The sequence below is a fragment of the Equus caballus genome, chromosome 15 (assembly GCF_041296265.1).
Source record: "Equus caballus isolate H_3958 breed thoroughbred chromosome 15, TB-T2T, whole genome shotgun sequence".
NCBI classification, from domain to species: Eukaryota; Metazoa; Chordata; class Mammalia; order Perissodactyla; family Equidae; genus Equus; species Equus caballus.
The window spans coordinates 84,677,183-84,702,112 of record NC_091698.1 but is presented as its reverse complement, the minus strand read 5'-3'; the positions used below and the strand labels follow the sequence as shown (position 1 = coordinate 84,702,112).

General features: G+C 51.6%; 2 protein-coding genes across 12 annotated transcripts; one reads left to right on the top strand and one right to left on the bottom strand.

The window, feature by feature from the left end:
• Positions 1 to 1,731: 1,731 nt before the first annotated feature.
• Positions 1,732 to 21,086, bottom strand: SLC30A3 (solute carrier family 30 member 3). Of its 9 annotated transcripts, none has more exons than XM_070235690.1 (13): positions 20,865 to 21,086; positions 19,139 to 19,224; positions 13,161 to 13,312; positions 11,869 to 12,603; positions 11,070 to 11,197; positions 10,400 to 10,514; positions 6,138 to 6,319; positions 5,233 to 5,379; positions 4,983 to 5,136; positions 4,205 to 4,403; positions 3,851 to 3,956; positions 3,452 to 3,586; positions 1,732 to 2,558 (listed from the first exon to the last, which is right to left on the bottom strand). In XM_070235690.1, the coding sequence occupies exons 7-13, from the start codon at positions 6,265 to 6,267 to the stop codon at positions 2,410 to 2,412; spliced, it is 1,020 nt and encodes a 339-aa protein (XP_070091791.1). In that variant the 5' UTR covers positions 6,268 to 6,319; positions 10,400 to 10,514; positions 11,070 to 11,197; positions 11,869 to 12,603; positions 13,161 to 13,312; positions 19,139 to 19,224; positions 20,865 to 21,086; the 3' UTR covers positions 1,732 to 2,409. The 9 variants fall into 9 exon arrangements, with proteins under 9 accessions (XP_070091791.1, XP_070091793.1, XP_070091792.1 ...); XM_070235692.1 differs by having other exon boundaries at positions 13,161 to 13,217; positions 20,865 to 21,055; XM_070235691.1 differs by having other exon boundaries at positions 19,139 to 19,299; positions 20,865 to 21,046.
• On the top strand, positions 7,909 to 24,842 carry DNAJC5G (DnaJ heat shock protein family (Hsp40) member C5 gamma). 3 transcript variants are annotated; one of them, XM_070235695.1, is made up of 7 exons: positions 7,946 to 8,063; positions 10,842 to 10,971; positions 22,073 to 22,188; positions 22,495 to 22,708; positions 22,904 to 23,048; positions 23,567 to 23,634; positions 23,833 to 24,842. In XM_070235695.1, the coding sequence occupies exons 1-6, from the start codon at positions 8,029 to 8,031 to the stop codon at positions 23,614 to 23,616; spliced, it is 690 nt and encodes a 229-aa protein (XP_070091796.1). In that variant the 5' UTR covers positions 7,946 to 8,028; the 3' UTR covers positions 23,617 to 23,634; positions 23,833 to 24,842. The 3 variants fall into 3 exon arrangements, with proteins under 3 accessions (XP_070091798.1, XP_070091796.1, XP_070091797.1); XM_070235696.1 differs by lacking the exon at positions 7,946 to 8,063 and adding an exon at positions 10,123 to 10,499; XM_070235697.1 differs by lacking the exon at positions 22,495 to 22,708 and having other exon boundaries at positions 7,909 to 8,063.
• Positions 24,843 to 24,930: the final 88 nt, after the last annotated feature.

The window sequence follows — 24,930 nt, the reverse complement described above, 5'->3', positions numbered from 1 at the left end:
GGAGCCTGAGTCCGGAGCCCCAGGATCAGAGTGCCAGGAGCAGCAGGTTGCTGGGATGGAGCTGAGAAAAGATTTGTTGAGAAACTCAAACTGGGCAAGAGCTTCAGAGGGGCCTGAGTGGGGTTGAGAGCCCTGGCTCTGCTCCTGCCGGTCACTTGCTGGGTAACCTTGGGGAAATCCTTTTCCCTCTCTGAGCCTTGCTTCCTCTTCCTCATTTTCCAGGGGTGTGGGGTAGAGATGGAAGGCAGGCTTTGCGAGGCCTCTTTCTGCCCTGAACATTCTGTTCCCTCCCCTGCAAAGGGACTCAGCATTGTGAATATAGGGTGGGGCTGCCGCTTAAGGCTATTTACAGGGTGAAAATCTAGTCCTCATTTTCCCCATACTCCATTTCCTCACTCTTCCCAACCCCCATCCCATCACTTGGGGCCTGTAATCAATGAGACGTAAAATGAGAAAGTATCAGGAACCAGCAAAGCATGGAAAGCAGCTGGGGCAGCCTCCACGTCGGCCCCCAAGTCTGATGAATTGCCAGCGCCTCACCTCAGCCCAGCCTCTGGCGCCCGACTCAGGCCATCAGGCCAGCAGCGACTCATCCAGCCGTGGCTGGGCCCCCAGCTGGAGATCAGAGTGCAGAGGCCTATTTTCAACTAGTCCAAAAGCCTCACCTTAGAAAGAGTAATGAAATCTATGTGTGTTGACACAGAAGGATGCAGCCAGGGTGTATGGTTGAGTCATAACAGCAGGTTACAGGCTCTCGCCTATAAATGATCCCATTTATGTTATTATATAGAAGTGTTTGTACATATATAAAAATATGGGCAGAGAGACTCCAGACTGTGAATAGCAGTTATCTCTGAGAGTAAGATTGGAGGAGTAACGTTTTCTACTTTATATGTTTTTCTTTTGTTGGACTCTTAAAACAAGCATATATTTATAATATGCTTTTATAATAAAAAAAGATAATTTTGTAGTAGAGATAGTTCCATTATGGGAGGGATGGCCTTGCAGAAATATGTATGGGCTAATGAAAGTGCTCAGTCTTTGCTTCAGGCTAAAATTCTTTCAACCTAGGCAGGGAAGGTCCGTGAATTCCCGCTGATCCAAAGCACAAAGTCTAAAATCAAAGCACAAAGTTTGATTTTTTTAAAAAGAGAAAATCAACAATCCCTTAATGAGCCTGGTTTGTAAGATCAAATCTGTCAAAACATTATTCTTGAGGCAAAGGGGGAATAATTGTAAGAGAGGTCTTCGGTGTCTGCCGCCCAAACCTGGACTCAGGGCCGGGGCACTGGGACTGAGGGCCCTCCCGGCACCTTACACCACTTGAGAACAGGGCCCACATCAGCACCATGGTCCAACCACTCTCCCCCAAAGGGACGCAGCTTCCCTCCAACCAGCCTGAGGCCAGCGTGGCCTGCGGGAGCCTTTAGGAGTGACTCCCCAGGATCCCTTGGCTTCTTGCCTTCCAATTTTCTTCTGCAGCCAGGCCCAGGGCACACGGGGGCTCTCCCTAGCCAAAGCCCCAGGCTCAAGCATGCTGCGACTGGGGAAGGTAGTAAAGGGCCTGGCGGGTTTTAGCCTCCATCAAAATGGATATTTGAGGGTGAAGAAGGTGGAGAGGCTGAGAAGGGGTAGGAGGGCTGTGGAAGTTCACTCCTGTGGGATTCCATCAGTTCCCAGATGACCAATTCTATTTCCCCCTCCTGAGGAGTCAGCACAGGGGCTGAAAGATGCAGTTAGACACAAGTTTATTGGTGGAGCTGTGGCGGAGTCCTCCCTCTCTCTGGGATAGCCGAGGGGACAGCACCAAAAGAGGGATGGACAGACAGACCCCCAAACAGACACACGGATGGTGCAGACTCAAGAGACCATAGCACAGCCAGACAGGCACAGAGACACACAGGCCACAGCACCAGGAAACACACGCACACAAAGACAAAACCACAGGGCTAGAACACACGGACAAAGTGCACACTTTGGGGCTCCTGCATAGACAGAGCGAGGACCAGATGGGGAGGGGGGCCCCTGCTGACCTCCCCCAGGCATAGGCACAACAACAGCACACAGACAGGCAGATGCCCCCAGCCAGTCAGCCAGCTTGCCACACAGACAAATGAACTGTATGGAAAGGACACTCTTGGCTCCTCAGATGGTGGGGAGCAGGGACCATGGGACTTCTACACCCCCAGTGCACTGATTCCCCCATTCAGCCTGACTCCCACCCCACCCCCCAACACATACTTTGGTCTTGCCCACTGGGGCTGGGGGCGGGGCAGTTGACAGGTGGAAGGAGGAAGAGAGGAAGGGGTACGGGCCCAGCTCTGTCCCTTCTCCATGAACAGGGAGGCAGGTGCTGAGAGTCCGGGGCTGAACCTGGGCCTGGCAGTGGGGTGAGGGCGGGGCCGTGGCTCAGGCTTGGGGGGGCTCCCGGCAGCGCAGGCACTGGGCCATCTCAGGCTGGTACTGCTCCACCTGCAGGGTACAGCTAGAGAATCCAAACCGGGAGTGGAGCTGGGATGTGGCTTCAGCCAGGACAGCTTCAGGGTCAGCCGTGGAGTCTGCGGGAGAGTGATAAGAGGCAGCAGCTTCCCAGGGGAGTCCGGAACCAGGCAGGGGCCGAGATAAGGGAGGGTGAAGGGGGACCCAGGGGCTGGTATGGAATTAAAGCCAGGATTGAATGGGGAGCTTTATATTCCTCCTGTATTGTACGAACAACGTGAAAACGTCAAAGAAAAGATTGAAAAGACTCACCCCTAATCAACCCTGCTAACACACCAAACTGTCCTTATTTTTCTATTCTCTCCTGCTCTTTTAGTATCAATATGCAGCAGTGTGTTTCAGTAGCCATACCACCCAATTTTCCAGGACAATCCAGATGTTAAATGTTCTGTCCCATTGTCCCTCTAGAGTTAGTTACCATCAAAAATCCCACAAGTATAATATTTTTGGCATCCAAATTGCATGTCTCTGATTGCTTCTTGCATCTGGAAGAAACTCAAAAATCCTTTGTCAGCTTGTGAGTCACCATATATATTTTTAATAGCTGAATCATAATGTAGATATAATTTTATATTCAGCTTTTTTCTCTTAGCATTATACTGTAAACATTTTTCCTAATTGCCATACAGTCTTCATAATCCCCATTTTTAGTAGCTATGAGACACCCCACCAAGTGTACCTATCCTGCAGGCACTAGTGATCTTTTAAGGCTGGCTGATTCCCTGCACTACTTCAGGGAGGGTGAAACCTCCCCTAGAACACCCTGTCCAGGGCTCCTTGTCTCCAACATGCATGTGTGTGTGAAACAGAGACGGAGACAGAGAGAGAGATGGAGAAAGGTAGAGAGACTGAAAGAATTCCATTAATTCAGGCTATCTGCCTATGTTTGGAGGGGGAGGGGAAGGGAGAAATATTTCTAGGATGTAACCAGCTGGGGCCAGTGTGGACTCACCAATAGCCAGGTGTGCAGAAGCAACATGGTAAGTGAGCGTAAGGGACCACAGGTGCAGCTCATGAGTTGCCCGGACTCCTGGCACTGACAACAGTGTATCCCGCACAGGCTCAAACCCCAAACTTCGGGGGGTACCTGCAAGCAACACCCACCATGCCTTACTGTCAAGGCCACTCCCGCTCGAGGGCAGCTCCCCACCAGACTCCACCTCCTCCATCCTGTACCTAGTCACCCTGTTGACCCCCGCAATTTACCCTGTGCCTAAATCCTCCTTCCAGCAATGGTCCCCATGACCCAGGCCTTCTCCCCACACTCTCTTCAGAGAAAAAGAGAGGCACCCAATGCTAAAATGAGGGCAGAGAGGACCCCAGGGGTGGGGAGTGGGGGCGTCTGATTTACCTTCCATGAGAACACGAAGAACATCTCGGAGGGTAGGAGCCGTGGATCCAAGGGCACAGATGGAGAAGAGGAAGGTGCTGACGGGGTCAGCTGCCTTGTACTGAGGCTGTGGAGAAAGAGTTCCCTAAGCCCACTAAACAGAGAACTTTCAGAGGAAGATCTAGTGGCATCCTGGACAAACAGGACAGGAGAAGCCCCTAAGAATCCTACTGAGGAGAAAGGGACCATGACCCCAGGCCAGGACTCCAGGGGAGCAGGGAGCTGGAGTTGGGGAAGGGAGGCTGTGGGTCCTGGGAAGGAGGGGCTGGGTGTGGATGGGGGAGGAAGGCTGGCGCAGGCCTGCACAGACGGTACCTTGAAGTAGATGAGGACAGAGGCAGCCAGCACCCCAAGGCTCTGCAGGAGGTCCCCGAGCACATGCACAAAGGCCGCCCGGACGCTGGTGTTCCCCATGGGCAGGGGCTCCCCAGGCCCCTCCTCCAGCGGTGCATACTCTGCCCCCCTAGACCCGTGGCTGTGGGGGGGCCCAGCCTGGTGCAGCACAAAGGCCATTCTGAGGGGGAAGCAGAACAGCTCAGCCCAGGCGGCCTGCTCCCAGCCTCCTCAGCCCTGTTTCCACGCCTCCTCCTCTCACCTCCCCAGGACCCCCTTCTGCACCTATTTTCTCAGGCCCAGGAAGAAGACAACCTTGTCTAAGAGAGACAAATAGTGCAACCTGGGGAAAGAATACTGGACTTGGTGCTGGAGACGTGGATTCAGATCCTGGCCCTGCCACAGAAATAGCTATGTGGCCTGGGCAAGTCGCCTGGTCACCTCTGGGGATCTATTTTATTAACTGTGTATGAGGGGTGGTACTACCTACCTCATGGTGGTTGTGAGCTTTAAATGAGTCAATACTGTTGAAAGCCCCTCGCAGAGGGGCTGGTACACAGTAGGCCTTTAACAAATGTCTGTTGACTCTGAATTTTAGGTCTCTATCCCAGTCCCCTTCTCAGGCATCCCCAGGGCAGAGAGTTGAGAACCGTGTCACGTGTTGCATGTCTGTCAGGGAGGGGAAAGCCAGCTCTCCCATCCTGGAGGAAGACCCCTTGCCCTGAGCCCCACATGGTGCCTGCTCCATACTGGAACGTACAGCAGATTGGCACAGACTGCGATGCTGGCGGTCAGCAGCATGGCACCCCCCTCGATGTGGTAGTCGCTGTGCAGCAGGCGAATGAAGGCCAGGTACAGGAGGATGCCAGTGACCATCCAGAGGGAGACCACAGAGGCCAAAGCCCCCAGAGTCTCTGCAGGGGGAGACAAGCTATCAGAGACCTGCCCGGGACGCTGAGAGGTAACCTCTGACAAGATTGAAGGGTCACCAGGCCATGCAGGGGCCTTACCTGAGCGGTGCCAGCCAAAGGTCATGGTGCGGGTGGCTGGACGGGTAGAGAGCCAAAGGGAGAAGAGGCTGCCCATCATGCTGCCCACGTCTGCGAGCAGGTGGGCTGCATCAGTCATAATGGCCAGGCTGTGCGCCAAATACCCACCTGCAAGGGTAAAATGATGTACAGTCCGGTTCCATTTAGAAAATATCATGCAGTGTGTGTGTCTAGGCATGGAAAAGAGATTGGGGGGACATATACCAAAATGTGAATTGTGATTCTTCTCTGGTAATGGGATTACAGGTAGTTTCTACAAGCACACCTCATGTTATCATGCTTCAATTTATTGTGGATTGCAGATATTACGCAGAGGGCAAGACTCTCCACCAGTAAAAATATTATAATTCGCTGAAGGCTCAGATGATGTTTAGCATGTTTTAGCAATAAACTATCTTTTAGTTAAGGTATGAACATTGTTTTTTTAGACAGAATGCTATCGCACACTTAATAGACTACAGTATAATGTAAACACAACTTTTATATGCCCTGGGAAACCAAAAAATTCATGTGACTCGCTTTATTGCAGTGGTCTGGAATCAAACCTGCAATATCTCCAAGGTATGCTTGTATTTTCTTCTTTTCACTTATCCACATTTCCTAGTTTTTCTACAATGACATATTTTAATAACAAGAAAATAGGACTTAAAGAGACCGGTTAACACTGAGAAGCCAGCCCTGGCCCTCAAGTCCCCTTGGTGCAGTCCCTCACCCTCGTCCAATTCCGGAGTCCTGAGCACCCAACTCCCCCATCCCAGCCATCTCTATCTTCTCTGCCTCTCCACCCAGGAATGTCCCTCAGACTCTGGATGGAGAGTTGCTTAGGCAGTTGTCAAAGGGATGGGGTTGGAGGGGCTTCAACTTACCGACCACCTCCCCAGCCATGAAGACACAGCACACAGCACAGGCAGCACATAGCTGCCTCTGCGCCTGAAGCCTCTCAGGGGTGAGACCCGGCTGAGGCAGAGGGTCCCTGTGGCAGTGGTGGAAGGGCATCTCCAAAGGTTTGGGCTGCTCGGAGAGGGGCTCTGAGGGCTCTGTGAAGAGACTGAGGTGGGCACAGGGTTCAACCTGGGGCCTGGCCCCCGGGCTGACCTGCTCCTCACTCCCAGGTCCTGGGTCCCCAAGACTGGCTTCATCAGATGTGATCCATCTCTCGCTCCTTCCCAAGGTCTGGTCAAACCCAGAAGTCTTGCAGACAGAGGACCACATGAGAGATAGGGGCTAAATGAAGAGCTCAGATCCCAGCCTCCTTGCCTTTCACACAAAGAGCCATAGATTTCCACACCTGGAAAGCACCTTAGAGATGGTCTAACACTTTATTAAAGACATTACAAGTATGAGGCTCAGAGATGGAGATGACTTATGAAGGACACACAGCTAGTTAGTGGTAGAGCTGAGACTAGACTCCAACAAAATCAGTTCCTTATGATAAGCACCATGAGGAATTCAAAATGAGCAGGACATCTTTCTGATCTCTGGAAGCTTTTGGTGAACCAGACAAATGTGTACCTAAATACTAAGATATGTAGCAGCAGGTAGCTATCACCATTAGAGTGGTTAAAGTGCTATCAGAGTTCCAAGGATAGAGGGACAGATTAATTCTGATGAAATCAGGGAAACAACTGAAGGAGGGAGGCACCATAAGAAGAGCCTTGAAGGATGGGAGGGCTTTGATAAAGGGGAGGTGAACACACAAAGCAGAGGCAATACACAGGGAGGGTGGTGTCAAAGTGTGGGCAGGACTCAGTACTGATCCTGGCCTTAGTGCCTCCCTCCCAGGTGCACCTCCCAGTGCCTCCAGTGCCTCCACTCCCAGATCTTTTACTTTCCCTCTCTAGACATGCAGCTGAACTGTGGCCCTTTAAGAGAGGAGTGTAATGTTGAAACCCAAAAAGTCTGAGGCTCCTGGCCCAGAGAACTAATGGCCAGATTCCAAAGCTGGGGTTAGTCATGGGGAGGACAGAGTGCAGACTGTTATTTCCAGGGATGGTAGTGGTAGGAGCACTGGATTTGGAGTCTGCCACATGTTAGGTGAACCTCCAACCATACGCACCCTGTCACCTTAACTGCACAGTGCCATAAGCCTCTGTTGACAAATGAATGGGGCTGAGGGCCTCACTGATGGGTGCCAAAGGCTGAGCTCAGGCTAACTGAGTTTTACGTCCAACGAACTACCTAACCTGAACCCCAGCAAGGAGAGAACCTTCCATAGAATAAAGGACCTAGATAGAAAAATACAGTCCTAGAAATACTCATGGAGGTGTGTCAGAATACCCATGAATAAAATGCAGGCTCCAGATAGCAAGATGGTCATAGCAGTAAATCTGTGGGGAGGGGTGCTGGGGCCTTCTGGCTGAAGAAAGCTCTGCCAAGTGGGTGAATTGGAGCGTGAGGGAGGTAGGGGGACATTTGGTGCCTGCAGGGAAAATTTAAGTATTGGTAGGTAGATTAATTTCTTGGAATTTCCTTCCAAGACTTAGAATCTGGGTGTGTATGACTCTAGGTGTGTTTCCAGAGGAGATGGGGAGATGAGGGTGGCTTCGAAACCCATCCTCATTCTTCAGTGAGGTGTGCCAGGCAGTGTATACACACTGAAGACCAGTCTAGTGGGAGAGACAGACGTGTCACAAACGACTTACTATGCAAGGAGAAGCTGGGGCCAGGAGGGTTATGAACAAAGGACTTTGGAGCACAGGGGAGGGAGTGAACAACTATAATGGAGGTGAGGAGAACGTCACAGGAGAGAGGCTGAAGATGAGAGAGGTGGAGAAGAGAATGACAATGACAAGGTATAGAGCTTGGAGTGTGTGAGGAGTCAGGGGAAGGGCTGAGGAGGAAAGCTATCGGCTCAGAGGAACATAAAGGGAGATACACTGATTGATTGAACACATCTTTCCTGAGCCCTGAGATGACCTTGCCGATGTACTAGTCTGGGAGGAAGAGAGGAGAGATGGAAGGGTTCAGAATAGAGCAGGCCAGAGGCTCCCTGCACAAAATTTTTGAGGCGGGGTAGGTAGGTAGAGAAGAGCCTCTTTCAGAAAATACTGCAAGATTTGGTGACTAATGGTCATATGAGAATAGAGATGAGCTGGGTGTCAGAGAGACAGGTCTGAAGAGCAAACAGAGGCTGGGTGGCTTTGGGGCAGTGGGCAAGATGCCTCCCTGGCCCTGTAAGGCACAGCGCAGCCAGTCATCAAGGTACCCACCCATCAACAGGCTGCTCCCTTTTGTTCTGCATGAATTGGGTACTAAAGAAGCCTCACTGTTGGTGTGTGAGTGGGTGTGTTTGTGGGGGGGGCTACATGCTGTTTAGAAGGAAGGAAAGGCAGTTGTCTCTCCCTGGCCCTCTGAAACCCCCAACAAACAAAAACAAATAATGTTAAGCCAGGGTGAAGGGAGATGTAGGGAGGGGAGACAGGCCTCAAGCAGAGTCAAAAGGATATGTGAAGAGATGCCAGGACCACGGCTGGAGCCCCCACAGTCTGTAGTCCCCTGCAGGAAGGAATCAGACGGGAAGTCTTCTCTCTCTTCTGCTAATCCACTCCCCCACCCACTCAGGTTTACAGCCCCCACCCAGAGAAAGAGCGAGAAACACACAGAGGCACCACGTCAGAGACAAAGGGAGAGGGGCTGGGAGGGGGAACAGAAAGATTGGGAAAGATGAGGGAAGAGAAAAAGCCTGAGACCCTGCCAAATTCTCGAGACAAACGGACGGTGAGCCGACAGACAAAATGGCCAGCGGAGGTGGCCGGGAAGGGCCTGGCGCGGCCGCTCCGCGGGACCAGGCGGGCAGAGCCGGCGGGCGCCGGGCGCGGGAGGCCGGCGGGACGCGGAGGCGGTTCTCCGGCCGCCCCCGGCCCGCTGTCCCGGCCGCTCGGCGCGCCTCATTTCACACCTCGCCGCCCCCGGCCCCGTCTGTGCGGAGCCGGGAATACCCCCTGCCGCCCAGACCGCACCTGCTCCTTCCTTGCCGCCCCCTCGCTTCCCCGCGGCCGCCCGCCCCCCAGGGGCCCGGAAGACCCACCGCGGAGCCCGGGCCCATTGCTGGCCCGGGCGACCACAGCTGGCCACGGCTGGAGGGGGCGCCCCGAGCCCGGGTGCGCGGAGGGCAGGGCCAGGGGCCTGCAAATGGGGCTCCGAAGCCTGGGCGGCGAGGTGCTCCCGCCACCAGGGCCCCGGAGCAATGCGGACATCTGGACACCTGGCGAGAACTCCGGCTCGACGGAGGGTTAGTCGCTCGCAGGGAAGTCGGACGCGGCGGGGGCGGCGGAGGGGTCCGGAGGCTTGGGGGGCGGGCCGGGGAGCCGTTTCGCGGGACCGGGAGGAAGAAGGTGGCCGGGAGCAGGTGTAGCGGGTTGTTGAGCGGCGAGGGTCCGGGCTGGCTGGGAGGGCCGAGGGAAGGGGGCTCTGTGCGGCCGGAGGGGACGGAGCACGGCGCCGCAAAGCCGAGGGAGCCTCGGTGCGCTGGGGCGGCCCGCCGGGGCCGCGCCGAGGGAGACAACGAAATAGACCGATGGCAGAAGGGTGGCACCCCCGGGTTGAGGGCCGGCCCAGGTCTGTCCTACCTCTTCAAACGCAGGCCGCCACCGGCGCCGCCGCGGTCCCGGGGGCTCACCAGGCGAGTGGTCTCCGAGCCCCCCGTGGCGGGAGAGGGTTCCATGTCCCTGCGGTCCTGACTGTCTAGGACCCACTGAGGGAGGGAAAGGCGGGGCCAGCCCCGCGCCAAGTCCGAGAGGCCAGCCGACCCCCGGACTCCCCGCAGGGCCGCGGGGCCACCAGAGTGGAGGGAACTGCGGCGACTGTGGCGCGGGGAGTCCGAACTGCAGATCCCGCGGCCGCTGGAGCCCCGCCCCGCGTGGGGCGAGCTCCCCAAGCCCCGCCTCCAGGCTCCCCTGCCTCTCCTCCACGCCGAGGCCCCGCCCCCGAGCCCCACCCCAGAGCCAAAGCCCCATTTCCCTGTGCCAGAGCCAGGTCGGGGCGGCGGGAGCCCCCTGCGCCCCGCCGGGTTCTGGAGAACACCTCATCTCCATAGCCCCTCCCCTCGGCGAACTAGCCCCGCCTCCGCCCAAGCCCCGCCTACCGGCTCCCAGCCAAGCTCCTCAGGCCTGGGGACCTCGCCACCCACCTTCGCCCAAGGAATACCGCGCCTTGCACGCCCGCGCGGGTGCGTCGCCCCGCCACTCGTCACCTCGTGGGCCCAGGCCTCCACGCAGAGGCAGGAACAGGTGTGAATCCATTACCTATCTCAAGAGAACCAGAAAAAAAGTGGGGTGAGCCGTGAGACATCAGGGAGAACTCGAGGGACTCCGTCCAGAAATCTCTCTGAGGAGGATGTGGGGTCGGAATTAGTGAGCGAGATCTGCTGCCAAGCACTGTATGCTCATTACCATTTATTTTTATACAGAAACATTGGGTGACAAAAAGCTTCCTGCTCTCCTTCAATCCATTATTATCCCTATTTTTCTGATGAGTAAACTGAGTCCCAGAGGAAGAAGTGTCTAGGGTCATGCAGCCGGTGACTAAAGGGCTGGGCCTGGAACCCCATCCTCTTTCCTTTCTCGGTTCAGGGAGCCGCACTGGCGACTGAAGAGAGTGCGAGCCGAAGTCTTGTCGCTCAGAGGCTGGGGCAGCCAGAGGAGAGAGGAGCGGCGCCACCTCTCCGGGGGCACAAGCCAGTGCTCTTGGAGGGAGCCTGGGGTAAGCTTGTCAGCAGGTGATTCCTTACCCCCGAACCTGTAGCACCTTCCCGGGCATTACTTCATTTTAACTAAAGTCCAGGGGAAGGAGTGACTTACAGCAAAGTCGGTGGGCGAGCCTGGAGTCGAAGCTTCAAATGCTCAATGCTCTCTGCCCCTCACGCCTGCCGCCACTGTAGAATGAAAGCTGGGTGGGGATCGGATGGTGCACTCCAAGCTGCGACACTCTGAAAGTAGTCAGGAGGAAAGGAAAGAGTGAGCATGGATGAGGAGGCGCGGAGGGTAGGAGTGGTTAGTGAGCCCAGGTAAGAAACCCATCAACCGCACCCTTCAGAACACACTGGGCGTCCTGAATTTAAGGTTCCAGGGATAGACTATCGGCCCCAACATTATAATGCCAAACAATGAGACCGTGAGTGCGTTTCCAAAAGAAAAAAAAAAAATACAAAACCCGGAGCACGTGCCAGATAGAGTGGTTGGAAGTGATGGGGTTAACCCGGGAGAGCTTCGCGGAGGAGGTAAGCCTTGAACGGATTAGGCAAGCTGGGCGGCGGGCTGGCTGTTCCGGCGGGGGAGAGTGCGGCTGGTGCCAAGGTTTGCGGGCGGCGAGTGCGAAGAGACCGTACTGCGCCGGGGAACGGTGCGCAACGGAAGCGCGAAAGGGTCTGCGCGCGCCCTGGGCGCCGCGCCTCCACCCACGCCGCGCCCCAGGCCCGCGCCAGCCTTTCCTTGGCGCCCTGCCTGCCACTCCTCGCCGACGGCCCAGCCCAAAGCCCAGGCGGGGCAAGGGAGTGCGGTGGAGGTGGCTTTCTCTCTCCAACCTCCCCTATAGGCATGGGGCCTCAGTTCCCTCTCAGGTCATAGGGGAGCAAACTGAGGTGGCGAGAGGGGAAGCTACCAGGCAAGGTCATCTTGTGGTCCGCGTCAGAGCTGGGATGGAGCTCATGTCCTCGCCCGCTATGCCAGGGCCCCAGGCACGTCTCGCCTGGCGCCGTCGGTTTTCGAAGCTCCGCACCAGAGCTGGGGCTTCCCCAATTCTGAGATCCTTGGAGCTGGGACGCAGAGGGGCCACCGCGCATTCCAGGGTTCGGATGCGGTAGCCTCGCCCCAAGCGTCCAGGGCGGGCGAGCTCGAGAATGGAAAGAAACTGCGGGGTCCCATGCGGGGAAGGGGGTTCCAGGCACACCTCAACCGATGACAACAGGGGACACGATAACAACAATGGCTTCCTCTGGGATTCCCTTCCAGAGCAGCCCACAGCGCGCGGACAGCAGCCCCGGGTGCCCGGGAGGGGGCGCAGACGCTGGCACGTGCCCGCCCGCCACAGGGCGGGGAGCCAGCAGGTGGGGACAGGAAAGGGGCGTCAGAGCAGACGGATTACAGGGCTGCCCTCCGCCGCGGCTCCCTGGGTATGTCGGCCCTTGGAACGTGCCGCCTCCGGAAACCGAGGGCACCGGCTGGGAGAATACCAACAGTTGCCTTTGCTTGGATTTGTATGCAAGAAAAGCCTGGGAGTGAAAAAGACTGCTTGCACGTGTTTCTCAAAGAGCCATCAAGCGGCCTTACGAAAATCTTTGCAAAGGGTCCTCCTGAATTCCAGGCCTGAGGAAGGCATTCTGCAGGTGGATCCGACCTAGGAAGATTATGCAGGTGTCAGAAGGACAGCTTAGGACTGGTGCCTGTAGGGAATTGTAGTCTTGTAAGAACTATTCATTCAACATTTGCTGAACACTAACTTCCTGACCCCCCCCTTCCCCCCCCCGGCCTCCCCCCCCCCCCCCCCCCCCCCCCCGCTTTAACTTGATTGCAAGAGATTTCTGTTCTGCAGTCTTTTGTTACTGATTTACAGAGCAGAGGGTGGCAAAGCAGGTCAGGAGGGAGTTTCAGGGGGACCTAGGCTGGACCAGTTCATATTGGAAGAGGAGAACAAACCCTTGTGCTGAGGTCAGGATTTAGGCCAGGCTAGAGATCCTGAGATCAAGACTTGGAATCCAAGCATTGGGCAAGGATTAACATTTGAAAGGTCCAAACCAGGCTAAAGGGTCTGTGCCCCAGGGGGCCCAAGTTCTACTCCCCTCTCTGCTCAGGTATTACCTGCAGGGAGCCTCTCCTGACTGCCCTCTGGCTGGGTTACGTGCCCCTCCCTGGTGCTCTCGAGGCCCATTGTGTTTATGCGATTTTAGCACTTACCACATTGTAACAAGGAAGTGGTTTCCTTCTTTGTCTCCTCAGGAGAGTACATGCTCCCTGAAGACAGGAATGCTCTTTCTCATCACCGAGTCCCCAGCGCCCCCTAGTAGCTCACACATAGTCCTAGATAAAGCCATCCCACAAAGGAGGAGCTGTTTGTCAGAATGGAAGCGGCATGGAGGAAGTAGGATTTTAGTTGGAGATGGAGAGGATGAGGGAAGGCTGTAGCTTAAATGTCTACCTCCCTGACCCCCAAACTTTACGCTTCTTTTTCTTCCTTAGTACTTGATGTGGATTAAGGCTGCCCCAGCTAGAGAAGCCCAAGGTGACCTGGCCTACGTGCCAAACTATACGACCCAGTGGACTTTTTTTATGGTATGAATTAGGACTGCCCCAGGGAGAGAAGCCCGGGGCATCCTCACCTGCATGCCGATCTATATGGCCAGATTCGTATCTAAAGTTATATGACCGCACAATAACCAGGCCCCATCTGCACTGAAATCATTTAATGACTTTTTACATCATCTTTTCTTTTTTTTCCAGTAAAAATAAGTCACGTACCCATGCCTTATAAAATTAGCCCTAACCCTCAACTCAGGGCAGCAGCAAGAGCTCTGACTGCCTGTGGGTCCTGTCCCCACACACCAGCTCTGCCTGCCCATGGGACCTGTCCCCATGCCAGCGGGGGCAGCAGCAGGAGCTCTGCCTGCTCATGGGACCTGTCCCCATGCCAGCGGGGGCAGCAGCAAGAGCTCTGACTGCCTGTGGGTCCTGTCCCCACACACCAGCTCTGCCTGCCCATGGGACCTGTCCCCATGCCAGCGGGGGCAGCAGCAAGAGCTCTGACTGCCTGTGGGTCCTGTCCCCACACACCAGCTCTGCCTGCCCATGGGACCTGTCCCCATGCCAGCGGGGGCAGCAGCAGGAGCTCTGCCTGCCCATGGGTCCTGTCCCCATGCCAGCGGGGGCAGCAGCAGGAGCTCTGACTGCCCGTGGGTCTTGTCCCCACACACCAGCTCTGCCTGCCCATGGGTCCTGTCCCCATGCCAGCGGGGGCAGCAGTAGGAGCTCTGACCGCCCGTGGGTCCTGTCCCCACGCACCAGCTCTGCCTGCCCATGGGTCCTGTCCCCATGCCAGCAGGGGCAGCAGCAGCTGCTCTGCCTATCCATGGGCCCTGTCCCCATGCCAGTGGGGGCAGCAGAAGCGGCGGCAGCAGAAGCTCTTACTGCCCATGGGTCCTGTCCCCATGCTATTCCACACTATTCTCTAAATAAAAGAGCACTACTGCCAGATCTTGAGAGTCTAAGAAATCTTTCTTTCGACTCCTCGGCTCACCGATCCCGCATCAGTACTTATCATATGGTAATTAAATTATTTGGGAATTACTTGTTTCCTCACTTGGCTTCCAAGATACCATAAGTTTTCCTCCTACTTCACTGACTGCTTATTTTCAGTCTCCTTTGCTGGCTCCTCCTCATTTTCTCAACCTTTTAATGCTGGAGCAGCCACGGGCTTGGTCATCCTCCTCTCTTACCTTCCAGCACTCACTCTCATGGAGACATCCAGTCTCAAGGCTTTAAATACTATCTAGAAGCAGCAGAAAGCAGTGGTTGTTGAAGCTGGATAATGGGGACATGGGCGATCTTGTACTATTCTATTTTTAAATGTGTTTGAAATTTTCTATTTAAAAAAACTTAAAAAATAAATGGTATTTATATGATGATGAGTCCAAGATCTCTCACTTGAGCTCCAAACTCACATATGAAACATCACCTTGATCTCTCCTCTGTAACGTCTAATAGGCATCTCAAGCTTCCTTAGTCTAAACTGAGCTCCCCTCCATCACCCCCATCCCAAAACTTCTCTTTCAGCAGTTCTCCCACATCAGAACATATAACTCCATCCTTCCATTTGCTCAGGCCAGAAACCTTAGAGTCATCCTGGACTCCGCTATTTCCACCCCACATCCAATCTGTCAGCAAATCCTGCTGTCGCCCTTGTCCAAACCACCATCATCTGTCTTCTTGATTACTATAGTAGCCTCCTAGGTTGTCTTCCTTTTCCTACCCTTATTTCCCTGCAGTCTATTCTCAATCCAGTGGCTAGGCAACATAGGCCAGATTTCAGCACTCCCCATCTCACTGTCAGCCAAAGGCCCTCCAATGGCTGGCAAAGCCCTACACAGTCTAGTCCCCTCTGATCTCATGTCATACTACTCCCACCTCACTCCTCAGCCACTCTGGCCTTTGTGCGGGTCCTACAATACACCAGGCACACTCCCAGCCCAGGACCTTTGCATTTCCTTATCTCTCTACCTGTAAGACACTCTGCCAGATGGCTTCATGACTGACCTAAGGACCTGCTTCAGGTTTTGATCAAAATAGCAACTTCGCAGGCCCTCTCTACTTATCCTGTTAAAAAATGCAATCTTCCCTCAAAAATTCTCTATCTCCAGCCCCTGATTTATGTTTCTCTATAGCCATTATTACCACCTAACATACTATACATTTTACTTTTTTTGTTTACTGTCTATTTCCTCCCACCAGAATGTAAGCTCCATGATGGCAGACATTTTTGTCTGTTTTGTATGCTGCTGTATCCCCAGCACCTAGAACAGTGTCTGGCACATGACAGCACCCAATAAATATTTGTTGAAGATATTAATGAATGTCTGTGTTCCATAGTAGGCTATAATCTATTAGAGCAGAAAAAGAGTTCGACCGATTATCATTGTATCCAAGGTACTAGGCATAGAGCAGTGCTCAATAGATATCTGTTGAGTAAGTGAATTGATTCATGAAAAGGACAATTCATGAAGGGAAATGGTGTGAGAGCAATGGGATAGAGGTGAGAAAAAACAGGAGTATTTAGGGGGAAAAGACCACCCTGATTGTCATGGAAGGTTCACTTTAGGGCAATAGTAAACTGAGTTTGGAGAGATAAGTTGGTATCAAGTTGCAGAGTTCATTGCTGGATTTAAAAGGTTATTTTGCATCCTGTAGGCTATGAGCCAAGGAGAGGTAATGATGGAAGCGCTGCTTTGCACACATTGATCTGGTAGCAGTATCCAGGACAAAACTGACAGTAGGAAGAACAGTTAGAAGACTAGGACAACAGTCAGTGTGATATGGAAATCCTTTAACTGGGGGGCTTCAAGGCTGTGGGAGCCGAAAAGAAGGGACAGTTGAAAGAGGCATCTTGAAAAAAAAAAAAAAGACTTTTTGGCTTAAATTTGGGGGAAATAATGAGTCCACAGCCCAGTGATATTTGGGTTTTGAGCATCATCATTATCTTGGAAATAGTCATAACATTAACCTAAATAGAGAACCCAAGAGGAGCCACCAGTTTGGGGGCAAGATTATGAGTTCAGATTTTAGAGTGCAGTTTTGAGGCAATAGGAGGCTGGCATGTGGATGACACTAAGCTGACTCTAGAAGCATAGTTGTGACAGATAAAGCCATGGGCATAGCTTGGATCTCTCAAGAAGAGAGAGGGTACAAGCAGAAGCTTAAAGACTAAACCATATAGAATATCCACAGTCAGGAGGTGAAGGAAGGAAGAGGAGCCAGCGAGGAGGACAGGAAACTGGCTGGAGATGTAGGAGGAGAACCAGCAACATGAAAAGATGTGAAATTGGTGGAGTTGAACAGAAAGGAGAGAAATGATTAAAGGCCCAAAGCCTCTTCCCGAAACATAGCCTGGTATTTGTCACTTTATTTAGACACACTGCCTGATATTCTACCAATCGTTCCTTTCGTGGTAGTAGGAATAAGACGGTGAGGCTATCAATAGTCTTTCTCACTATAAGCTGAATTACAGTGTTTTCATCAGACTGTTTTCCACCTAACCCTTAATGATGTGATCATTTCATGGAGGTAATAGTTTTTATTAGAAATGTTAAAAGGAGAGAAGTAAGAGGTAATTTTGGAGTCCTGACTGCTTGGAGAGGACTGCTGGGATATTCTGGATAGCCAGAGGGCAACATGAGGACATTGGGTAGAGGAACAAGAAAATGGGATTCTAAGAGGCAGGGAGAAGGATGTAGAAAGAGGATGGAAGGATACCAATGACAATTTGCAAATCTTATTAGAGGAAGGATCCTGATTTTTCCCTTCGTCCCAGGGACAAAATAAAAAGCAAATTCTCTCTTTCCAAAATTGGGACAAGATAAGAGAAAGAATGATGATGATGATTATAATGACATAGCACTTACCATGTGCAAAGCACTGTTCAAATTAAATATTTAATCCTCTTAACAATCCTCAGAGGTAGACCCTATTATCTCCACTTTACAGTGGAGGCAGGTGTGCCAGTTAGCCTGCCCCTAGGTCTGCAGAGTCTGGGGATGCAGGTCAGAGAGGACAGGGTCATGAAGCAGCCTCTCCAGCTGGAAGCCCTCCACCTGCCACCCCGAGATGTCTGCCCCGAAGAGAACAAGCAAACTAATGGGGCCGGAGGTGGTGTTGGTCACATGTAGTATCTATGCCTTCAATTGGAGGAGGGAAAGAGGGACATTACCTGACACCCATGAAATGAAGTGACTATGAACTACAGCTAGCTCTGTCTCTAGACCTAGATTTTTTAAGTGGGAAGGGAGGTGGTGTGTATAAGGAGCAGTCATGGTGTAGACACTAAACTTGGAGTCGGAAGACTTAGGTTTGGACTTGACTGCTTGACCTTGAGTAGGTCAATCCTTCTCTCTGAGCCAAATTTTCCTCAGTTACAAAATGAAGGCATTGGATAAGAGTTAAGCCTCTGAGGTCCCTTCCAGCTTGAAAACTGTACAATTCTAGAACCTGGTGTTTGGGTATGACAAATTATGATCTCTCTCTCCCACTGCATATGTTTGAGCGCGTGATATTTTGGGTATAAATATGCCAATGTCTGCTGTCTGTATGTGTGTATTCCAGCTATATGACTAAAACTTTAGTTGTTTGTGGGCAAATAAGGGATGCTTCTTGGTTTTCTCCAAGAGAGACCAAATGGCTCTGTGAGGTAGTAAACTCTAAGATCACTGACTCAAGGTATGGCAGGAGGGCAAATGACTCCAGAAAAGGTTTTAGTCTGTAATCATTCTTTAGCAAAGTTATTTTTATTTTTTCCATTCTTTTTACAACCAAATATAATTCAGTTTTGATATCAACCCTGTGAAATGACACAGGTTTTTACAGAAGAGGAAAAAGAGACTCAGAGATTAAGTGACTTGTTCAAGATCACACAGCTTGTTAGAGCCGGAGCCAGAACTAAGATCTAGGGCTCCTGACTCCTGGCTTGTGTGTGCTTCCTATTCTGTGCTGGCTGTTAGAAGAGACCCTGTGCATAAAAAACAGAGTTAAAGGGGGTCTGTTTCTAGGTAAAGGCAAAGTGGAGAGCCTCTTTGGATGCCAGGCCACCTTGCCTGCTCTATTCCCACCTCTGCAGCCTACTGGCTGCAGTCACTTCATTCAGAGGAGAGGTTCAGAAGACCTAAAGATAATGGTTATTTCAAGGGCCACAAACTATGATTAGAATGTCAGAGGGCAATGATAAGCAGTAATAACATTCTGGAGCCTCTGCCAAGATGTGAAAGATGTTTACTAACTCTTCTCAGAGCCTAATTTGCCCTCTTTCTCTGGGCTCACTTCTTCAATAGGGCAGGGATGTGACCATACCACTTCTCAGAGCTGTGGTGAGGACCAAAATAGATGATTAGGTAAAAGTACCTCTGAAAAGGCACACAAAAGTTTGCTCACTCATTCAACCAACCACCATTTACAGAACACCTACAATATCCCAGGAACTGTCTTAGGAACTGGAAGAAACAAGGAGCTCAGCGTCACCATTATTATCTCCCCTATGGCCTTTTTTCCCTTAAGCCCTGTGTCTCTTCTTGTCTAGTACCATATGAGGCAAGATGGGCCCTGTGGCCCTGTCGAATTCCTCAGCTAAGTGCTTTTGACCCATGGAATTCTTGCTATGTACCAACCTCTGGGCCTACCTGGAATCAGCAGAGGGCTCCCTCTGCTGTAGCTCATTCCACAAATCCTTAATTCACTCGGTGTGAGGCAGGCATGGTTCTAGATGCTGCGGATACAATGGGGAACAAACATACAAGGTCCCTGTCCTCGTGGAGTTCACTGTCTACTGGGGAAGGCAGAGCTTAAACAAATCAACATGCAAATAAATATATATTCACAAATCATGGTGAGAGTGGTGTGAGGTGGGGAGAGAGAAGTAGAACTCAATTTGGAAGGCCCCTCTGAGAAGGCACGAAGCTGAGATCCTCGAAGGATAAGAAGTGAGCCAGCAAATAGCCTGGGGAGGAGTCCTCCGGGCAGAGGGAGCAGGGTGGCCAAAGGCCCTTGACATGGGAGGGAACACGTGTCTTCAAAGATCTGACAGAAAAGCAGTGAGGCAGAGACCAGAGCAAGCAAGACAGTGGTACTTGATAGAGTTGGAGTGAGAGGCAGGGGCTGGACCACGCTGGGCCTGTAGACTGAGGTGAAGAATTCACTGTAAGTACACTGACTTCTGATGCCTTCTGCTCTCTTCCCAGTGCTAGTGAAGAAACGGCCTGGTTGTTTTACTAGTTCTACTAGGTGTCCCATGATGGTGATCTAAGTTTGGAGGTTAGAGAAATTTGGCATAGTACAAACCACCCCAAAAATTGTCAGTTTTAGCTCCTTCACTTCGGTAACTAACCTTTGAACTCACCTGCCCCAGAATCTATGAACTGGGTGGGTAATGCCAAAGATTTTCATCCCTATCCTCTACACTGATCACAGATCTACAAAGTAAAGGAATCAATTCAGTGGTGATTTTGCCTGTTGCATATGGGCTCCTTAGTTTGCTCAGATGGCCCACATCTCTTGGAGTGAAGGATTGATTTATCACCTAAAACCTGGAAGGGGAGGTAAATGTGCACAAGTAACTGTAATAAAGGGAAGAAAGGGATAAAAGCCACAAGAGGGGCAAAGAGAGAGATTACTGAAATAATAAATTCCTTCAGTTACATGTTATAGGAGCCATTGAGTGCTCCTCTGTAAAGAAAACTGATATCATGAAATGGCAAATTATAAGTGGTGCAAACACTACCTCCTGTAGGAGACCACAGGAAGTGAGGCTAGGTAGAGAGAGGTGCTCTCATGCCCTGCAAGTGGGATGTAAATTGGTTAGGGATGTAAATTGGTACTTTTGGTACCTTTCTGGGAAGCAAGTTAGGAGTATGAATCAAAGGCCTCAAAAACATTTGCTTTGACCCAATAATTCCACTACCAGGAATCTACCCTAAGAAAAAAAAGAGACATTTAAAGATTTATAGACAAGAATTTTCATTATAAGGCTATTATACCATCAAATGGTTAGAAACAATCCAATCTGGATTATATAATTACATTATGATACATACTCATGATGTAAAAGTATTTAAATCAAGTTTTTGAAAAACCATAGTGACCTTTGGACTCTGAGATATCGTTTCAAAAGAACATGCAAACTAATAATTACAATATAATAGGATAAACGCTTTGACACTGCAAGGTAGGTACAACTGGGGTAATGAAGGAAGGATTCCCAGGAATACTAACATTTGATGTAGGTCTTAAAGAATATGTAGGAGTTTCCAGGTGGAAGAGAAAGAAAGGACCAAGCGGAGACCCTTAAATTCAGAAAAAGAAGACTGGGAAGATAATACATCTCTCGAGAAAGTCTTGCAACAACCACACCTCTTATACAGCCACAGTCCGCAAGCTCATTATCATTCCGTTACTGAGTCGATGAGCCATGACGGTGATCGGGACGGGCGACCTCTCCCATGGGAGAGGACCGGATGCCTCTGGAGGCTGCGCCCAAAGGTAGGCTGGAAACGATGGGTGGGGCTGAAACCAACTGTAGGCAGCCCTCGGCCGCTTGCCCCAGCAATCCCTACGCTGAGGCTTCCCGTTAGTGAAATAAGTCCCAGGGCCTCGTAGCCTCACCTCCCAGACCTTCCGGCGGCGCCAAAAAGCGACCAGAGTGTTGACGCAGCGCGCAAGCGCAGTGGGCGGCTGGACTCGGGTGAGAAGTTTCACGGCCTGATGGAGGTTGCATGAGGCCTACGGGGCTGAAGACAGCCCTTCCGAGGTAAAGCGCCTGGCCGTGTGTGGAGTCCACGCGGAGGAGGACCTGGGGAACCCGAGCACTCCCCTCGGAGCTTTGGTTCTCCGTGACCGCACCCTCCCGAGCTCTCTCCCACTCTGGGGTTCTGCTCCCTTTTCCCTCGCTGGTCGGCCCCACGGCTGCCTCTCCCCGCTTCCTTCTTCATCTCTTGAGTCATCCCTCTGTTCTCCCCACTGCCCCGGCTCTAGGGGGCAGGGGCGGGGGATGGTTTGAGAGGCGAGGCTGGGGGAAGAAGACAGTCTGTGGCCCAGCTGTGAGCATTGTCCTCTGTCCTGGCTTTTGGACGCTGGCTTCTCTTAGGCAGCTCAGCTGCGGTCTGACTTCTTTCTCCCATGGCAACTGTGGATCCCTGATTCCTGAGCCACCTGTTAAGGGCTGGGGCGACGCTGGGCTTTCAAACCCAGCAATGAGCTTGGACAGGCCCAAGGCTGTGCTAAGTACTTAAGGTGCTAGTAGCTCTGGACAAAATTAGTTTCTTCCCATGGCGTGGACCTCCACCTGCTTACACCTCTCTAGGATGTGGGGTGTCTGGAGGTCTCTGTAGCTGAAGGATGCTGGGAAAGGTGAGGAGAAGATGTTCCTCTTTAAAATTTGAATTTGAACGTCTTTTCTGGTCACCTGCACGCTCCTGCTAGTCACAGATCCACTCACTTTGTCTTACACTTGTCCCTTTGTAGTCATTTCCCTGCCTAGCTCCTGAAGGCAAAGAGCTTCCTGTTCCTGGAAGTTCAATTCTCCGGGCCTCACCTGTAATATTTCTTCTCCTCTGACCTAGATCATGTCTCATGTGGATGAAGCAGCCCGCCGGCTGTCCAAAAGTGGGTCAACCCTCTATGCAGTGCTGGAACTTAAGAAGGGTGCCTCACCTGAAGACGTCAAAAAGGCCTACAGGTTCAGACCTCAGCCCCTCATTAAACCCCGGAATTTCCCCCCTTAAACATTTTTCTTTCTCCCTTGCTTTCTGACCTAGTTTTAAATCCCCAAGCCTTCACTTTGGGGCCAGATGGGGCCGTCCTCCTCTTCATTGTGGTATGGGAAGGAGTTTAGGCTTGGGCTCCTTGCCTCCATCGTTTGTACCATGTCCCACGCATTCCTTCTTCACAATTTAGAGACCTTTGCCTGTCATTCATCCTAACCCTCCCTCCCCAGCCATTCCCCATCCTCTCCCCACCCTCCTTTTGGGTATTGCCTGGGTAGGAGACTGGCCTTGAAGTATCATCCAGACAAGAATCCAGGGAATGCTCAAGCAGCAGAAATATTCAAAGAGATCAACACAGCCCACGCCGTACTAAGTGACCCTAAGAAGCGGAAAATCTACGACCGGCATGGCTCATTGGGAATATATATATATGATCACTTTGGCGAAGAAGGCGTCAGATACTATTTTGTGATGAATAGTTGTTGGTTCAAGGTACACAATTCTTCCTAGTCCCTTAAGAATAAGGAAGGAGAGGCAAGCCTCCTCTTCTAGGACTGCTGACCCTCCCTTCCTAGGACAGATGCTTCCGTTGTCTCATGTTCTGGGTGCTGGGAGGATTGAGGGAGGGGAGTTTGAATGGAAATATGCAGATCTGCTGGACTGAGGCCCTGCTTTCCTGTCTTGTAGACACTTGTCCTCCTGTGTGCTCTGCTCACTTGTTGCTGTTGCTGCTGCTGCTGCTGCTTTTGCTGTGGAGCACTCAAGCCACCACCTGAGGACGCTGCTAGGAGAAAACCCCAGCAGAATGTCCGGAGTCAACCTTCAAGGTCAGGTGAGAACTGTAGACAGGGACTGAGGTAAGAGCTGGCTTAGGAATGAAAGAAATAGTGGGGGGTGAGAGAAATGGTTGGGGGTGAATCTGTGAACCCCTAAATATGGGAGTCTCAAGTCGGTATTGGGGCAAGGTAAAGAAAGAGAAAGGGATACTCTCGGTTTCTGAGGGGCTTCTGCCACAAATTGGCAGCTTGAATGTGGTCTTGGCCTCTCATGATTGTTAAGGAAAAGGGGGTGGGAGTTAAGGTAAGGAATGGGATGAGAGAGTCTGCCTAGAAAAGGCAGTAGTTGAAGACAAGTTAGAGGATGCACCTTGTTGCGTTTCTCAAAAGGAGGGTAAAGTGTCTGAGATTATCCCCACCCTCAGACTTGACTTGAAACTGTGGGTTGACTGAAGTTCACACCAGTGCCACCTAGTGATGCTAATGTGTAACTACAAGGTAACTATTTTCTCATCAGTAGACTAAAAAATTGTTACTAAATATTTGTACTTGTGTTTTTCAAATTCCGTTATAGGAAACAAACAAAGTTCTAGAAGGCAAGATACTTATAGTGAAGATGATTAAAAGATGAAGAAGAGTAAGGTATGAAAACCGAAATGCAACAATAATTAAAGGAGGAGACAAGAATATACCCTAGCTTCAGATGAGTCGTTGGTGGAAAGTTTATATCCTTATAGTATGGACTGAAGATGTCTGTATCCTTCCCTATAGTGGGTTTGCTTTAAATTCCAGGTGACAATTCCTTCTGGTTAATAAGATGCCGACTTCTTCTGCCCCTAGGTGCCAACCCAGTGAGGGTGCCTTTTGCTGCCCAGCCCACTGGACACGTTGAAGAAAGGAGCAAGTAGCCCTGTTCTGACATTGACCCTGATTTGCCCCTCTTCTTGTAAGAATCCCAACTTCAGAAGCACTGATGGTGTCCATCCCAATGGGGATGCCATCTCTGTCCTTGATGGTGTCACTCACCCTGATGATACAGGGTCACTCAGCTACTCTTCTTTTTTAGCCCAGTTTTTTAGCCCCCATTTTAATCTGTTAGAGAGCAGCCCTCCCATCCCTGCCCTTATAAGGTCTCAGGTGGTGGTGACAGACTTTTCCAGAGCATTCTTTTTCCTCTGCCTTCCTTGAGATTTGAGCCAATGTCAGCTGGTAGAGTCTCTGAGCCTCTTGGAATATCTCCACCAAGATCCTGATACCAAGCAGGGTGGATCCTGTCCCAGAACTGATGTGCCAGCTAACCCTCCTTTGTTACAACTCTGTCTACCAAACACTCTTAGCATCAGCCTCATTCCTAAGCCAGTATACCTTTCTGGGGCTCGTCTCACCTTCTTCTGGTGCCCATGCACTTGGCTTGCCAGCCTCATTTCATGCCACCATGAGTCAGCTCAAGAAAAGTCTGAATGCATTTGAGGCTTAGGGGTGGTCATGTCACCTTTAGATTCTCCCCTGTCTGCAGCTACCAGCACAGCACCCATTAGCATGAGTCCTGCGGGTCAACTGAAGTTCACGCTTCAGTGTTGCTTGCCCCCATCCTTTTTACCACATCTTAGGCAGGCTGATCACCATATATTTTGTTCTTAAAGCAGAGGCATGAAACGTGATAGGGAAAATACTGTACTTTTACAGACCCTTTCCCCACTCGTGCCTCTTGGTGCTGCCTACTTGGCATCCTCTCCACACCGTTTATTTCCCATCCACCCAGGGTCAGAGCCTAGTGACCCCTCGAACTTTTCTCTCCTGACTGGGAGAAGAGCTAAGGAATGTCGGTAAATAAAAGAACTTTTGTCCAATCCAGTGCATATGTTGGGCCCAAAAAAGATAAATTGTGCCCTGGATGGGGAAAAAGTCCTGTAGGAGAAAAAGACAGAGGCGCGATGC